This window comes from Equus quagga, chromosome 5 (genome assembly GCF_021613505.1).
Source record: "Equus quagga isolate Etosha38 chromosome 5, UCLA_HA_Equagga_1.0, whole genome shotgun sequence".
In the NCBI taxonomy this organism is placed as follows: domain Eukaryota; kingdom Metazoa; phylum Chordata; class Mammalia; order Perissodactyla; family Equidae; genus Equus; species Equus quagga.
Window position 1 is genome coordinate 3,017,561 of NC_060271.1, and position 16,713 is coordinate 3,034,273.

At 40.3% G+C, this 16,713-nt stretch overlaps 1 protein-coding gene across 1 annotated transcript in view; it reads right to left on the reverse strand.

Annotated features, from left to right (window-relative positions):
* Nucleotides 1-12,156, reverse strand: part of C8A (complement C8 alpha chain) — a 66,193-nt gene extending 54,037 nt beyond the window's left edge. Inside the window, exon 1 of the mRNA XM_046663487.1 lies at nucleotides 11,999-12,156. Coding sequence (XP_046519443.1) covers nucleotides 11,999-12,075 — 77 coding nt within the window. The 5' untranslated portion in view covers nucleotides 12,076-12,156. The remainder of the gene's footprint in view (nucleotides 1-11,998) is intronic.
* Between the last annotated feature and the right edge of the window lie 4,557 nt (nucleotides 12,157-16,713).

The following is a 16,713-nucleotide window of genomic DNA, read 5'->3' on the forward strand; positions in this document are numbered from 1 at the left end:
CCAGAACTCTTTTCATCTCCCTGTGTCAATTTTCAGATGCAGAATTTAAGCAAAGGAAAAAGCTGTGCGTGTTTTTCCTTCCAGTCAATCGCAGTTTTAAGAAATGAAGAATGAAAATTTGTTGTGCTCCTACTGTATCTGGTATGATGCTGGAGGGCTTATATAAATTCTCTCTTTCAATCCTGTATCAAGCCTATGTGGATCAAATTATTCTAATTGTAGAGAGACAAGTATTGAGGAGGGCTAATGTTTTTGAAGAGTTTGAGCAGCAGAAAGCAAGTGGTTAAGAACCTGGGGTCTGGGGCGAGAGAACTGAGTTTGAATCTTAGCCACCTGAATTTGAAAACTTGAGCAAGTTGCTTAACATCTCTGAGCTACAGCATTCCCATCTGTAAAACTATGTTAAAAATAACAGTGCCTAATAGGGTTATTGAAAGCACATTAAAATGCTTATGAAGTGTTTATTAAAGATTGGCTTTTATTTTTCCATGCTAGGACATTACATGGATTATCTCATCTAATCTCTGTAATGATTGTAGGAGGTAAATATTATTAGCCCTATTCTATATATAAGATAGTTAAGGTTCCTAAAAGCTAAGTCGTCCCTGAAGTCATAGCCCAGGAAGGACAGGCAGAATTTGAACTGGTTGTTTTGATGACAAAGCTCATTTCCTGTTCCTCACCACGCTGTTGCCTCCTCTTTTTACAAACCAGCCAACAGAAATGAGAGCGTGAGACCCCTGCCTGGGGTAACACAGGTAGAAGGTAGCAACTGGTCTGCTCTAACGTTGTGTTCTATTACCCCATGCTGCCTCCCCAGAGGTTACAAAGTTTGCCCAAGTGGCTCAGCACTCAGGGCGACGGGGTCCAGCCACCAGCTCGCCTGGCTCCAAGCCTGAGCCTCTTTCCACAGCGCCATTGCTGCTGTGGAGGCTTCACAGCCCGGTCAGCCCACTAGGCAAAGGTGCAAGGTTGTCTGTCACCACCAGGATTGTCACAACCTCCGAGAGCCAGGCAGCCTCTGCTGTGACGAATGGCACAATTACCTCCCTAGTGTAGGAGAAAAAGTGCTTCAAATTCCTGCTAATTCTGCTGTGAGCTGCTACTCATGATGAATGATGGCGCTTAGGCTGAATCCCTAGACAAAGAGCCACGGGATCGTCAGCAAAGTGATGTTCATCTTTAACACTGATTCTCAAACTCTGGTCCCAGGCCCCTTCTACATTCTAGTATATTACTGAGGACTCCAAAGAGCTTTTTTAAGTGGGCTAGATCTATAGATATTCACAAAATTCAAAATCAAAACTGACAAATTTTTAAAATACGTATTTATTTAAAATTGCAATAACAAACACATTACATGTTACCATAAACAACACAATTTTACCTAAAAATACATTTCCAAGAAAAATAATTAGTGAAAAGAGCATCATTGTTTTACATTTTTTGCAAATCTCTTTAATGTCTGGATTAGTACAAAGCAGCTAGATCCTCATTTCTGCTTTTTTATTCAGTCTGTTGCATTATGTTGTCTTGGTTGAAGTCTATGAAGAAACTCCAGCCTCATACAGTTATGTAGTTGAAAAAGTTATATAGTTGAGAGGTGTTTTAGTAGTTGAAAAAGTTATGTAACTGAGGAGTGCTTTAATGATCCCTTCAGATAATGGCGGATGACCTTCTTTGATACTATGCCAAAACTTGACAAGTGGGAATTTCTTAAATGTTAGTTGCAATGTGGAATCTGAAAGCATATCAATGAATTTTTTTGTATACTGCTACATTGAAACCATTTGTCATTATACACTTTGAATGGATCTCATACCCATACATGATTTTTGTAACATCAGGCATTGGAAATATGGAAAATAATGATTCACTGCATGTGCATATGGTATAAATATTAACACATTTCACTATACAATAATAAAAAGTTAAATTTATTAATATCACCAGTAATCTCATCAAACTCATGATAGTGGATATGTTTTCCAAAATTTTAATTTTTGCTTGAAAGTTCAGGTTTTGTCACTTGTAACAAACATTGCTATTTGTTTTCCTTGAAGTGATAGGCTCTCTGTTCATTTTTGAGACAATGTCTGCCAAATATCTAAGACTGAATAAGTGTAGTTTGTCTGGTAGTTATTCTGTCAAGTAAAAACATTATTTCATGAAAGCAAAGTGGCTACTTCAACTTACAACTCAAACAATTGCTTTTTTTCAATACAATCATTATACTTGAGTACAGCACAAGTTCTTTATGCATTCTTCCTATTTTGTCACATAGAGTATTTAAATAACATGTATGCTAAGATTGAGATTTAATGAGATTAACAATTTCTATTATTTCAAGAAGGACTTTCTTAAGTAAAACTTCATTTCTCTCCTGTGAGTTTGGTGCACTGCCTTGATTTGTGTCAAGGTCGCAATAGTTTTATCCACCATTATTTTTGTATCATCAATGCAAATATAAACACAGTGAAAAGGGCAAATAATGTCTTCGTATTATTGTGAAATTGTTGTGAACTCACAGGCTCCCCTACCTGAAAAGATCCTGGGGCCTCCCTGAGGTCTGCAGACCACATTTTGAGAACCTCTGATCTATAAGTTGATCCCAGGATACGACAGCGGCCCCTCTGCCCCGACCTGTGCTCAGCTCACAGTCTTCCTCTCTACTCCAATTCTTCTCGCTGCTCTGGGAGACCTCACCATCCCCACAGATGAGCATCTAACACTCTCCCTCTCACTTACTCCTTTTCCTCACCTCCGATGACCTTTTTCTTCACTCTGCCATCTTCCAGGGTCACATCCTGGACCCTCTCACTCTCTGAAACACCTCTTCCTCCAAATCACTGATTCCTGAGTCGCCCGTGCAGAGGTATTTGGGTCTCTGCAGCCTCCTCTCCTTCTACACTATGTGCCTGAGGATTCCCACTGTGCTTTTGTGGGATCTCATGGGGGCCTCCGTTGACACCTGAACTTCCTCTTGAGCAATAAGACCCCCTCCTGTTTTTATTTCCATTTATAATTAGTTTTGATTCCATGATCCATCATTTAAAAATCTTAACTATATCCTAAATTCCTGGACCACAATCTTCCCTTGATCACACATACATGTAAAACCCAATCCTGAATGAACTCACCTATTTATCTCTTCACCTGGTTAATTCCTAGGTATCTTTCAGCCTCGTCATAAGCATCAGTTCCCTAGGGAGACATTTCTCAACTCCCAGCCTGGTTAGATATCTTCCTTTGTATGATTTGGTCAATCTCTGCACATCTTCTTCTCAACACCGAATTATCACACTTATAATTTTTGTAGAACTTCTGTCTTCCTCACCACACTGTAACCTCTCTGAAGGTAAGTACTTTACTGTCTGTATGTTTGCTACTGAAGTTCCAGCACCTATCACGGTGCCAGATCCAAGGAAGGTGCTAAGTAAATATTTAGAAAAGGCCAAAAAAAAAGGAAGGGAAGAGGGAGGAAAAAAGAGAGACATAGAGGGAAAGAGGGAGAGAGGGAAGGAGGAAGCTAGGAAGGAAGGAAGGAAAGCAGGGAAGGGAAAAAATAAAATCAATCTATGGGAACTAAAGTGGCATTGTTCAGAGATTTATTTGAACCTAATTCCCAGTCAGAATCTAATTAAATAATCCTGGTATCTAGACATTCAAATGGCTCAAGCCTTGGTCCATATATCATTTTTCTGATAGATAATCCCAATAATAAAGGTTTGAAGCATAGGAACATGGAGAAAGACAAGAGTTCTAACCATTAAAAGGTGGGAGAGAAGGTAGAGGGCAAAGGTTTGGAAGCAGAAAATGACTCCAGCATTAGTTCTGCAGCTCACTGTGGAATTGTCAAGATAATGTCATTGTAAGCCCACAGAGACTGCATTATGATGTCAAAACGGAAGGAAACAGTATTAATGGATGGAAGCAAAAGCTTAGGCAGAGCGTGCTTTGTTGCTGTAGTTTTAAAAGCTTTGTGACATGATGTCTAGACAGAGGCACACACAGTAATGCTATCACTGAAACAGGAGGACAGAAGGTACCCAAGAACCGCTCATTAAGTCATTACAGGGCTCCAACCTGCCAGCCAATAGCAATATGACCAGCATTTTCTCTTATCCTCCCAGTGAATTTTTTAATGTAGTTTATTTTTTGCTGATTATAAAAGTAATACATTCTCATTAAAGAGAACATAGGAAAGATTATAAAAGAAAAAAATTGCCCCAATCCTACCACCATTAATACTTTGTTATATTTCCTTTCACTCTTTATTTTCATAATACGGTTGAGGTCATGCTGAGCATTACATTTTATATCCTGATTTTTCCACTTAATATTATAGCAGAAATGTAAAATATTTATAATGATTGCATATTGTTCCACTTCCCTAACATTAAACAATTAGAGTATTGAGCACCCATTTTTTCTCTAAGTTACTTACCAAAGATGTATCCTGTAGAATTGGAGGGCTGGGTTGAGGATATAAATGAGTTTAAAGCTTATGACACATACGGTCAAATGGCTTTCCAAAAGAACTGTGTCAATTTTTCAATTACTTAAGGAACCATTAATAAATCTGTGGCCTAGAAAATCTTGACAAATAGTTTTAAAGCATCTCCCAGCTACTGAAAATCTACTCAAGTGGTAAGACATTTAAGATGAGCCCTGGGACCCAGGAGTCTTTGATCCTAGTCTTTAGTGTGCATCTACCTTGCTGTGCTACTATGGGCAAGTTTCTTTACCTATCTGACGTTTCGTCTGTAGAACCACCATGAGTCAATCTAGTGCTATTTCAGGGTTTCTCAAAGTGTGCTCTGTGGAGGGCTAGTTTCTGAGATATACACCTGAGGAGGGGGAGGAAAAGAGGAAAAGTTACACGGTCAAATACATTTGCATGTATTGCATACACCATACTACTCTTGGAGATTTAAAATGCCCAACAACATATTAAAGGTTCTGAGAAGTTCTGCATTTTAATTTACTTAACCCAGCATTTACCCAATTTTTTGAATACAGATCATTTCTTTTTTCATGTAATATCTGTAAGACTATGTAACACAGTTGAAGAAACATTGATGTAACAGAAAGGCATTTAGAGTCCACCACATATGCATTTAAATCCAGTTTCTGCTACTTACTGAACTTCAATCTTTTATAGCTAAAAAGCAAGGACAATAATAACTGTGAGGCTGTTTTGAATATGGAGTGAGATCGTTTACGTAAAGCTCCAAACACAAACCTGACATACATGCTAGTTTCTTGTCTCTGACCTTCTCAACCTCATACATGCTCATCAAACCTCCATCTTTCATCAGAAATGTATTGAATGCCCACTCTGTACAGGGCTATGGGCTAGTGAGATGCTTCCCAGCTGCCTTTTTAAATGGGGTGGCGTATTGGGCAAAAGGCCTAAACTCTGGAGTTGAACACATAACCTATGAGTCAACTGCTTGACCTCAGAATGTGGCCACCTCAGCAATTTAGATTACAAAATAATTAATTAGCTACCAAGCCTAGGCTAGAAGTCAAAAGGCCTAACTGATGATAGCCAGGGGTCACCCTAATAAGTTGGCTCAGCTTACATTCAAGGCTGATTGTCACTGTTTATATCATCTTGAGCCAGTCCCCATCCAGTTACATGAAAATTACATCATGAAACTGAGGTATTTTGAATTGACTTTGAACGTGCTGAGTCTCCAGTGACCTCCACGTTGCTAAATCCAGTGAAAAGTTTTCTGGCTTGGTTTTCCTTGCCCTTTGTTAACCGTTAGTTCCTTCTTGAAATCTTTCTCCTCTTGGACTTCTTTAGCACCACACTTCCTTGCTCTCTTCCTCCCTCTGTGGCCGGTTCTCTCTGACTTCTCTCAGAACTGGAATTCCTCAAGGCGAAGTCTTGGCTTTCTTCTTTTCTCTTTCTGCTTTTCTCATTCTTCAGAAGGTGAGATCCACTCCCTGGGCTGCACATACCATCTATGCTAATGCCTCCTCCATTTAAATCATCAACCTAGACCACACCTTGAAATCCTGTTTTGTTTATTCAACTGCCCCATCTTATATCTCCACTAGGTGTCTCTCGGGCATGGCATGTCATGGTTCCAAATCGAAATTCGTAATCTTCTCCTTTTAACCAGCTCCTCTCTTGATTTCACCCACATCAGTAAGTGGACCCACCATAGCATGCAGTTGCTCAAGCCAGATACCCAGCAGTGGGCTTTAATTCCTTCCTTCCCCTCACCCGCATATCCAGTCCTTTGGCAATTTCTGTCAATTTTACTTTCAAGATTTCTCTCAAATATCTTCCCTTCTTTCTCTCTCCCACCCATGTCCTAATTTAAGGCACCATTATTTTTTACCCAGATAATTGCCATGGCCTACTATGGGCCAAGACCTACCATTTCACCTTCCTCCAGTCCCTTCTCTGCACAGCCACTATGATGATTTTTTCAAATTAGAATCAGATAATATCCCCCATTTATAAGACCCTTTAGTGTTGTTTATTTCTTTATTTTTTAGGACATATAGACTAAAATCCAAATTCCTGATCATGGTGCCCGAGGTCCTCTGTGAACTGGCCTCTGCCACCTTTCTGACGTCCTCTCAAGGCACAGTCCCCTGCCCTCATGCTGCTCCCGTCCTTCAGTTCCAGGACCGTGGGGAGCCATTCCCACCGGGAGGTCTCGGCACGTGCTGATCTCTCATCTCCCCTGTTCTGCACGTGGTCTCCCCTTACCATCCTTCCTGCCCAGCTTAAATTCCATCTCCACAAAGAAATCCCCAACCAGCATATCCTTAGGGTGCTCTGATATCTTCTTTCAAAGGGCCCTATTTGTTTCCTTCATGGTATTTATGACAGTTCTCACTGAAATGTTTCATTTCCAAGTTTATTGACTCACTCCTCACTACACTGTAAATTCCCTGACAGTAGGGACGTTATTTGTTTAGTTCACCGTCTAGCACCTAACATACCTGGAAGGTGTAGTGAAGGAATGAGCAAACGAACGAACGAAAAAATGAAGGAGTGAACAAAAAAAGAGAATCTACTGTGCACCACATACACGTAGAATTCCATGCAGAACTTCTGGTACTGAGCATGTGCCAGGCTTTTGTGCAATGTGTGCATAACGCTAATTCCTCCACACAGCACAGTCACACCTTGTCCATCTGGCTGAACCCTCCCAGTTCAGTGAGGTCTCATTTCACGCAGACAGCCTTCTTGATCTGACCGCCCTGTGTGAACATAATGCCATATACACCGAGCTTCTCACACTTTGTTTCCACCACTACATAGCAAGTTCTGCAAGGCAAGGATCATGCCTATGCTGTTCACCATTGTGCTCTAGTGCTAAGCTCAGCACCTTGCAGATAGTAGGAACTCAATAAAAATTTTTGGTATGAATATAGTATCTCATTTAACCTTATATTATCTCATTTAAATTTCACAAGAACCCTGTGGGGTAGGAATTATTATACCCATTTTATAGATAAGTAACTCAGATTCATGGGAAGCTGAAATAAGTTGCTTAAGGTTATAGAGATAGTAAATGGCAAAGCAAGGGCTTAGACCAAGGCTGTTTGACTCCAACTCTATGCATTGTTCTAGCATCCCAAGATGAAGCACTTCTGACAAAAGGGAAATAGAGTAATAAAAATAATATTCTAAAAGCTTACCATGTGCCAGCTTCTGGGCTAAGTACTTTATATGAACTTTCTATGTCAGTTCCTGACAAGCACTCTATGAAATATGTATTATCTCTGTTTTACAGATGAGAAAATTGAGCCTTAGAGAGTTAGAGGAACTTGCTCAAGTTCTGTAGCCAAAAAGTGGCGAAGCCAGGACTTTACTCCAGTTTCAAGTATAGCTAAAGATTAGTCATCCTGAGCAAAAGTATCCACATTCACAAGACTCCCTTTTGAGTCATGTTCACTATGCCATTTGTTCATATTAATTAAAAACTCATACAGCCTGAATACATATTGATCCCCAGTCATCTGGACAACCACTGAAAATATTCGCATGGCCCTGGCCCAGGATGCTTTGGTGAACACCCTCTGATGTCTATGAAAGCAAGAAAATAAAAAGGAGCATCGTGATTTAGGTTTATTTAGGGCCCACTGCCCATATGGCCTATTTAAAACAAACAAACCAACCAACAAACCCTTGCGGTTGTCCTCCATGTTTGAGGTCCTCACTCATGTTTCTTCATCAGTGTAAATGCTGGGTTGAAACCTTATGAAAACTTTGGGTATTTTAACTCCAAATTAAACATTTGTCTTACTTATCAAAATGGTTGCTTAGTTTTGATAAGATTCTTATTTCTGGTGTGTGAGGTTAGCGGTAATGGTGGTGATAACAGTGATCTGAGAATTAGAAGGCTTGACTATGCCACCAGGGAGCTGGGTCACTTAGAACATATCAGATTGCTTTGTTTCCTGTCTGGCCCTCAATTGGGGGGATAATAATTACAATCTTGGAGGGATGTAATGAAGATTAAAATGGCCAATATTCATAAAATGCCTGACAGAGTGGTCTGCTTGTTATTTAATGTTCTCCTTCTCTCTGCAGGGCTCAGTTTCTTTATCTGTAATATGAGTGGGTTAAACTAGGTGTTGTCTAAGTCCTTCCCAATTCTCAAGATCTATGGAATTAGCACACAATGACTTTAAAAAAGTTATTGTAAGTATGTTAAAGTGTTTAAGGAGAATTGTGAACATGATGAGAAGTCCAAGATGCTAAAAAGTACCAAATGAAACTTCTGAAGCTTAAAATTTTAATAATCAAAATGAAAAGTTCATTGAATGGGCTTAAACACAGATTAAACACTGCAGAAGAAAACATTAGTAAACCTGAAGATATACTGATAGAAACTATCCCAAATGAAACAAAGAGAGAACCAAGACAGCCAACAACAATAAAAAAAGCCAGAGCCTCAGTGGGCTATGGGAATGTATGAAGCAGTCTAATATCTTCAGTAGGATTAGCAGGAGAGGCAAGAGACAGTTTGGGGTGGAAAACATATTTGAATTAATAACGGCCAAAAAATTTCCAGATTTGGTGAGAACTATAAACCCACAGAACCATACCAAGGCACATCATGATCAAACTGCTGGAAACCAATGATAAGAGAAAATCTTAAAGGCAGTCAAATTTTAAAAAATATGACACGCAAAGAGGAACAAAGTAGATTTCTCCTCAGAGACAATGCAAGACAAAGATAACGGAATGACAGCCTTAAAGTGATATGAGGGGAAAAAAACTATTCACTGAGAATTTTATATTCAGCAAAGAAATTCTTTGAAATAAAGGCAAAATAAAAACTTTTTCAGACCAACAAAAATGGAGAATTCATCATCAAAATTTATTCTGCACTACAACAAGAAATGTCAAAGAAGTTATTCAGGCAGAACAAAAATGCTACCAGAAGTGGTATGATATTATTTAAAGGTAGACTGTGATAAGTAAATGATATACATTGCAAATTTTAGAGTAACAACCAAAAATAATAAGGTAGAATACTAATAAATCATTTGAAATTGAAAAATATTAAACTTAAAAGATGACAAAAAGAGAGAAAAATGGAAACAAAGGACAGATGGGACAAGTAGAAAACAAGGAGAAAGTTAGTAGACTCAAATCCAAGCATATCAGTAATTACATTTTATATAAATGGCATAAATACTACGATTAAAAGACATTAGACCAGATAATAAAGCAAGACTCATCTGTGTGCTATCTACATGACGAATACTTTAAAATATGAAGAGTCAGATTAGTTAAAATAAAATATTGGAAAAACACTCACCACGCAAACACTGATGATGAGAAAGCAAGAACGGCTGTATTAATAACAGACTGCAGGACAAGGATGCTTGCCAGAGATAACAAAAGCTTTTTATAACGATAAAGGAGTACATCATCAAGAAGACATAATAGAACTTCAAAATACGTGAAGCAAAAACTGACAGAACTGAAAGGAGAAATAGACAAATCCACAAATATAGTTGGAGATTGCAACATCCCTCCCTCAGTAATTGATAGAACAGGGGGATGAAAACTCAAGGAACATTAACCACCAACTTGACTTAATGACTTGGAACTACACCCAACAACAGAAGACTTTTGAGTAAACACGGACCATTCATGAAGATAAGTTATATTCTTCACCATAAAACAACTCTCAATAAATAAAAACGATTGAAAAATTGTTAAACTTTTTAAAGAAACACATATGCTAAATGTATTATTTGTATAAAATATGTAATAAAGATCCATTGATTTCTGAGGCTGAAGTTTATAACTTCCTTTTTATCACCATTGTTTTAAAATGTTTTTCTCAAACAACCCCCTTTTTCTATTAAGACTTTAGAATAAGCAAATGGTAAAGATGAACTTGTAAAAATAAACATATACCATTAAAAATGTAAATGTATATCATCTGTTTACAATGTTAGAGTTTTATTTGGGAAAAAAGAATGCCATGTTAAATTTTTTAAAAGTTTCAAATCACTGATAAATCTAGAAAATCCATGCCAATTGGCACATTATTATAAATTTGTTCTGTCTAATTTTTGTCAACCATCAGACAGAATGGAAATACCAAAAAATGACAACAACAATCCCACAACACCACTGGCAACCGATTTCACCGAATGCTTAGTAAGTACCAGGCACTGTTCTTAGTACTTTTCATGCATTTAATTCTTCCTCTTACTTTCCTCCTGTTTTACAGCTCAGAAAACTTAAATAACTTGCCTGACATCACACAAACAGTAAATGCCAGTGCCAGCATCTGAACCCAGTGACATTACACCATGTAGTTTTCCAGTTTCAAAGTCAGGGTCAGGCACGCTGACACAGAGACCTCGTGATTTCCTACTTCAGCACTTTGTAAAATATTTAATTCGTTCTCTTTTGCCTTGACTTCAAATTTGCCTCTTCACTGGTCTGTCGTACTTGATAAGTTCATCAAACATCAAGACTCTTTGTTCATTTTCAAAAAGGATTACAATGATAAGCTTTTATAATTAAGAGTCTCTCAGCAGATATTTCCTTTACCATAGTTCTCTTGCCTTTATTTCCTAATTATTAGAGGTGAATTTTCTGATTTTTCACAATTGTGTTTGCTTTAAATACAAGTTGCAAATTAACTGCTTATAAAAATGCCTTTCCCTCTTCTGAACTGTTACTTCAGGGAAATCTGTCTTGCTCTAGCATTTAAAAGCAATAATGATTCAAAATTGAATTAGCCAACAAGAATTTGAATAAAATAACTCTGCTTAAAATCTTTAATGTTTGAGAGACAGAGACTACTTTAAAACCATCCCACAGGCGAAGTAAGGGGCTGTTGAAGCACACAAAATACTTGATGTTAAGATATAAAAAATATGAAGACAGTTTGGGATAGTCAAGGAAATGGAATGGGTGAAATGCAATGTATATATAAAAATATCACATCCACGAGTCACCCTATAGCAAAAGGTAAACTCGTTTCTGGAATGAAATGATCCAACATCTCTACAGCCTCTTCCCTTTCCCAAGATGATTTTGTGTACATTACCTAATTTTATCTTCCTCCAAAATACTGTGAGACAGGTGTTCTTATGTTTCACAAATGGATAAGTAGAGGTTAGCTGTCCAACATACTCAAGAGAACTACTATTTATTAATCTGAGTATATTTTATATCCTGGATCTTATTTCATGTTCATTAACTCTTATAGAAGAGGCATTATTATTCTCATTTTACAGCTGGGGAAACTGAAGCTCAAAGAAATTAAGTGATTTACTCCAGATTTCCCAACTCCTTCGTATTAGAACTGGGATTTGCACTCAGGCCTATCTGACTCCAAGTGCATGCCCTTTTCACAGTCGGCTACTCCTTCACTAGATTATTAATAGCATGAAAAGAGGTCACATTCCATCCTAAAATAGCTGGTCACAAACATGAAAGTGTCTTGGTTCCCCAACAGGTGATCCCTACGTGTGACCGACTCACCAGATCACATCCTCCTGTATGGGTACCCCAGGCTGACAAGTCGTCAAAGCCAAGATCAGAACAGCAACAGCAAACATCTCATCCAGAAGCCACCACGCTGTATGACCTAGAAGGAATAAAAGTGTCTAGTCAGGGAGTTGGAGTCAAAGATGTCTACAGGCCAGGATCTGTAAGATCTATCTAATGTTTGAAACTAACAGAACTCACATGATTCTCATTCAGATGTGGTTAATCAGTCACTAGGGTATTGATTAGCCAAACACCCTAAAATTTCAGACACCAAAGGCCACTGTCTTTCTGACTTTTTGAAAAATAATATGTATACGGTTGAGGAAAGGCTATTTAACTAATACCAGCTTAGCAAAGGGATCTTATTTTCAGATGGAGGCAAAAGCCAAACCTCAGTTCCAGAATTCATGGTCTTTTTGAGTGGCTCTTGGAACTTCTAAAGTTAGATCAATCTGTTTTTCAAGACTGAAACAAGGCTACTACTAGTATTTCAGCTCAGCTGTAAATAGCCAGAAAAAAGTAGGGAAGACTAGCAGTTACATGAAGGTTCTACAATGTATTGCCAAACATCTGGAACCTGAGAAACGTAGGTAATTGAATGGACTTTCCACTTTTCATGTAGACTTTGGATATCATTAAGACCCAGCATATCTGTGTCTTGAGGGGACCAGACATCTTAAATGGACATCTCCAGAAGCATTCTTAGAATTATAATAACAGTCACACATCTGGACTGATGATGCCATCCCTACACACAATCTCTTACTCTTCCAGACATGTTCATAAATTAATTAGAGACAGACAGAAAGATAGACAATAATTGAACACGTCTCATGTGGCAGGCATTTCAGACACCTTATTTTACTTAATCCTCACAAGTCTATGAGATGGAAATGACTAATTTCATTTTTCAGTTGAAGAAATGAACGTCCAGAGAAGTTAACTAACTTGCCCAAGGGTGTGCAGATGTCTTGATATCTTTGGGAATATTTAGATTCTCTCTTTAGCAGGATTGGCCAGTAGTATCGTTATTAATCTCAAATAAAGTTATAAAAAATTTAATGAATAGCTTCTAAGCTAAGAAATGTATATCTGATTTCAATGTGGAGAGTTTAATAAGGAACTCTGTTATTATTGCCTCCATTTCCTCAGAGATTTAGGTAAAATTTCACAGACGTGCACCCCAATTCTGGGTCCTGGCAAACCCATCAAGCCCCTGATTTCTAGGTCTCTCTTCCTTCTTCCTCTCTTTGTTTTGACTCCTGGGTCCTCTTGGCCTCAGTTCTACCCTCCTCCTGACCCACTTAGAAAACTCTGCTCGCTCTCTTTTTTCTGCAAGCAATCCAGTCACGACTGGCATTTCATAATGCTTTCACTGAAGATGTGGATGTCATATCTGGACCCCTTGCGGCAGCTCAGAGTGGCACATCTGGAACCCGCTTTTTTCCACCAACTCCCTAGCCATCCCCCTCCTTACCTGTCCCACCCACAGTCCAAGATCCTGACACAGTCCGCAGAGCCCCCTGGGGAGCGCAGCTCGGGTTTCTCTCCATTTCTACAGCTTTTCTCAAGGGGAGCAGATCTCTTCCTACAACAGGGCTTTCAACTGGGGGTGATTTTGCCCTCAGGGGACGTTTGGCAATGACTAGACACATTTGCAGGTCACAACTTGGGAGGTTGTGCTACTGGCATCTAGAGGGTAAGGACCAGGGACACAGCTAAACATCCTACAATGCATAGGACAGTCCCCACAACAAAGAATTATCTGGCCCAAATTGTCAACAGTGCCACGTTTGGGAAGTGCTGCCCCACAGAAAGGCGGGTCTGCCTTCCCCTGAGCCCTGACACTCCGGTGACTTACCTGTCTTCTTCTTTTTACATATAGGCAATATCACCTTCCTTCCTGGACCAGCTCCTTCTGGCATGTCCCTGATGGCTTTTCTCCTCACCCAAGACCTCAGTGGCAATCAGGACTCCTCCTTAACCCCTCCTCACCTCTCTCCCCCTCTACCCCCCAACGCGGTCACTTAAATTCTATCGTATGTCCTCTGTCAGAGTTCCTCATTCTCACTGCCCTTGATCCAAGTCAGGGCCTCGGCTCTCTCTGAAATTAGCGTAATGGATTCCTGGTGGGCCTGTTTCTCTTCACTACAAACCTCCCTGCACATTACTGCTGGATTCCCTTTGAGAAAACTGCCTCTGACGACACTGCTCTCCTGCTCAGAAACCTTCAGTGGTGCCACCATCATCTCTCAGATTAGAAGTCCCAATTCCTCCAGCGATGGGTCCCAGCCCATCTGTGCAACCCCATCAACACAGCCCTCCAATTACCCCCACACTGGAGTCAGGTTCCCCTTACCTTCCTTATAAACACATTACCAGCACTTTGCATTCTTGCCACATATTATGTTTATCTGGGAGAGTGGAGCGTATCTGGAGAACAAAAGTTCCTTTAGGGTAAGTTCTGTGTCTGATTCTTCTTTATAATCACCCATATCACTTAATACTGTGTCTTTAATAAGAAATACTGGTTGGTTGATTGAGTGAATTAGCAGATGAATCAACTAAAATAGTTTACTATTTCATAATACATTCAAGTATATTTTCTCATCTAATCCTCAAAATAATCTTGGGAGATAAATATCATTGTCCAGAAGAGAATCCTGAGGGTCAGAGAGACAGTGATTAAGGTGGGAAACAGAAGCAAGATGCACAGAGCACCAGGCCCTGCCCCTGCTGCTTTACACAGCACGCTGTTTCATCTTTGCAGTGATCGTGCAAGGCTGGTAATACTAGTGCTGTTTTAAAGGTGAGGATATTGAGTTGCAGAGCGGTTAAGTAATTTGCCTGCAATCGCACAGCTGGTGAGTCTCAGAGTCATGGATTTATAATCTGTCCGACTTCATAACTTGAGATCTTTTTGGGTCTGGCCACGTGGCTACTCAGCAGCATATCAGGACGAAGGCCAGCACCTTCTGGCTCTAAGTCCAGTTCTCTGTCCATCATGCCTTAACTCAAAGAATAACTATCATCTCCAGGGGACAAAGAAAGCAAAATAAAGTGAATGGAGAGAGAATCACAGGCTAGAATCAAAAGGGAGAAGCTAAGTCAAATGGGATCATTCCATGCTTCTATGACTGTGTGTGTATGTGTGAGTGTGTGTGTGTGAGAGTATGTTGGGATGGGGTGGAGCACTCATCTGCTTTCAGCCAAAATGTGCTAAGATGAATGGAAAATGCCAAAAACTTGTTAGGCTTGCACATGTGGATTTCACCTTATTGTAACAGTCTGTTGTCCAAGACAGATAGTTATAAAATACCATGCAGAATAGACAGCGAGATGCAACTCATTTTGAAAACGTATTGCTTGTCTTGGGGAAACACTTTCCACTACCTAAATCAGCCTGAGAGTTACGGCCTCAGAGTGAACATGTCCTGTGTTGGCCCAGACTGCCACCGCAGGACGACGTCCAGGTCTGTGCTCCCTGAACAGCTTTAGAAGCTCGGGGCCACATTCCGCCTGTGCTAGGTCTGCAGCCCTCCCAAACCAGATGGAAGATCAAAATGCTGCAACCCCAGCACAGATGGAGGCAATTCGCTACAGCGGAAAGAACATAGCTGAAGGTCAGAAAGCACCACTAACCCGTTACTGGCTCCCAGCCTCAGTTTCTTTGTCTGTAAAATGGACAAAATAATACCTATCAGGAGAGGATTAAGAACTGAAGACTAAGTGAGGAAATCTATCCTCATCTGGGAATTTTGAACCCTATTGCTGGGTTATTTAAACAATCCTTCCCCTCCTCTTTGCTCCTCCTTCCCACCATCTATCTGTCTCCATTCGGAAGCGCGGGAGCTTTCATTTAAGTACCAATGAAGGGGACAGTAGAAGAAGGGAGGGGCCTGGCAAAGGGAATAATGGAGTAGGATGGAATGTGGGAGGGCCATGTCCCGGGCGGGGGGCTGGTTTTGAGGCTCTCTCGAGGGAGGATGCTACTAGCAGAAGCTGACGGAAGGATTTCAGCTGTAGGGCCCACATGACACAGTGCTGGAAGGGTTCGCTGCTCCATCTCTGCCCGGGTCCCAGTACCATTATGGCATCTTAGGGGTGAAAACTTCAGAAGGAAGTCAGGGTCGGACTTCAGCTTGGATGTGGCCGGTTGCTCTGTGGCCAGAAGCAAACGAAGCTTCTCCAAGCAGCTTGCTGGTTGCAGTCCACGTGCATGGCAGAACGGCTTTGTGAGTTGGTTTGAGGTGTATCTGTGTGCGTGTGTGTGTGTGCGTGTGTGTGTGTGTGTGTGTTGGGGCCAGGTGATGGTCTTCTGCTCCCTCACTGGAGAAACCTGCAAAATATTCAACACGAGGCCCAGCACCAAGTCCACAGACAGTAATGAACGTCCCCTGCCCACTGTCTTGCCTTCCTCACCCTCCTCTCCCAACCTTTGTAAGACCGCACACCTATCGTAGCTGTTTTTCCTCCTGATTGTTTCACCAGCCCTGGGCTGTGGCCAACCGACATTAGTGGTGGGTTTTTGGCTAGAAATCAACTGGGGCTGGTTTCAGTAATTGGTCTCAATTAGAAGCTTTAGAATGGAAGGGCTAATGCACGCCTACTGCTCCCCACTTTGTGCTGAAGATCTTCATTTGCATTTAGGGGGTGGGACGAGAGGGAGTCAGTGTCTGGCTCATTAGCGTAGAAATTAAAGACCT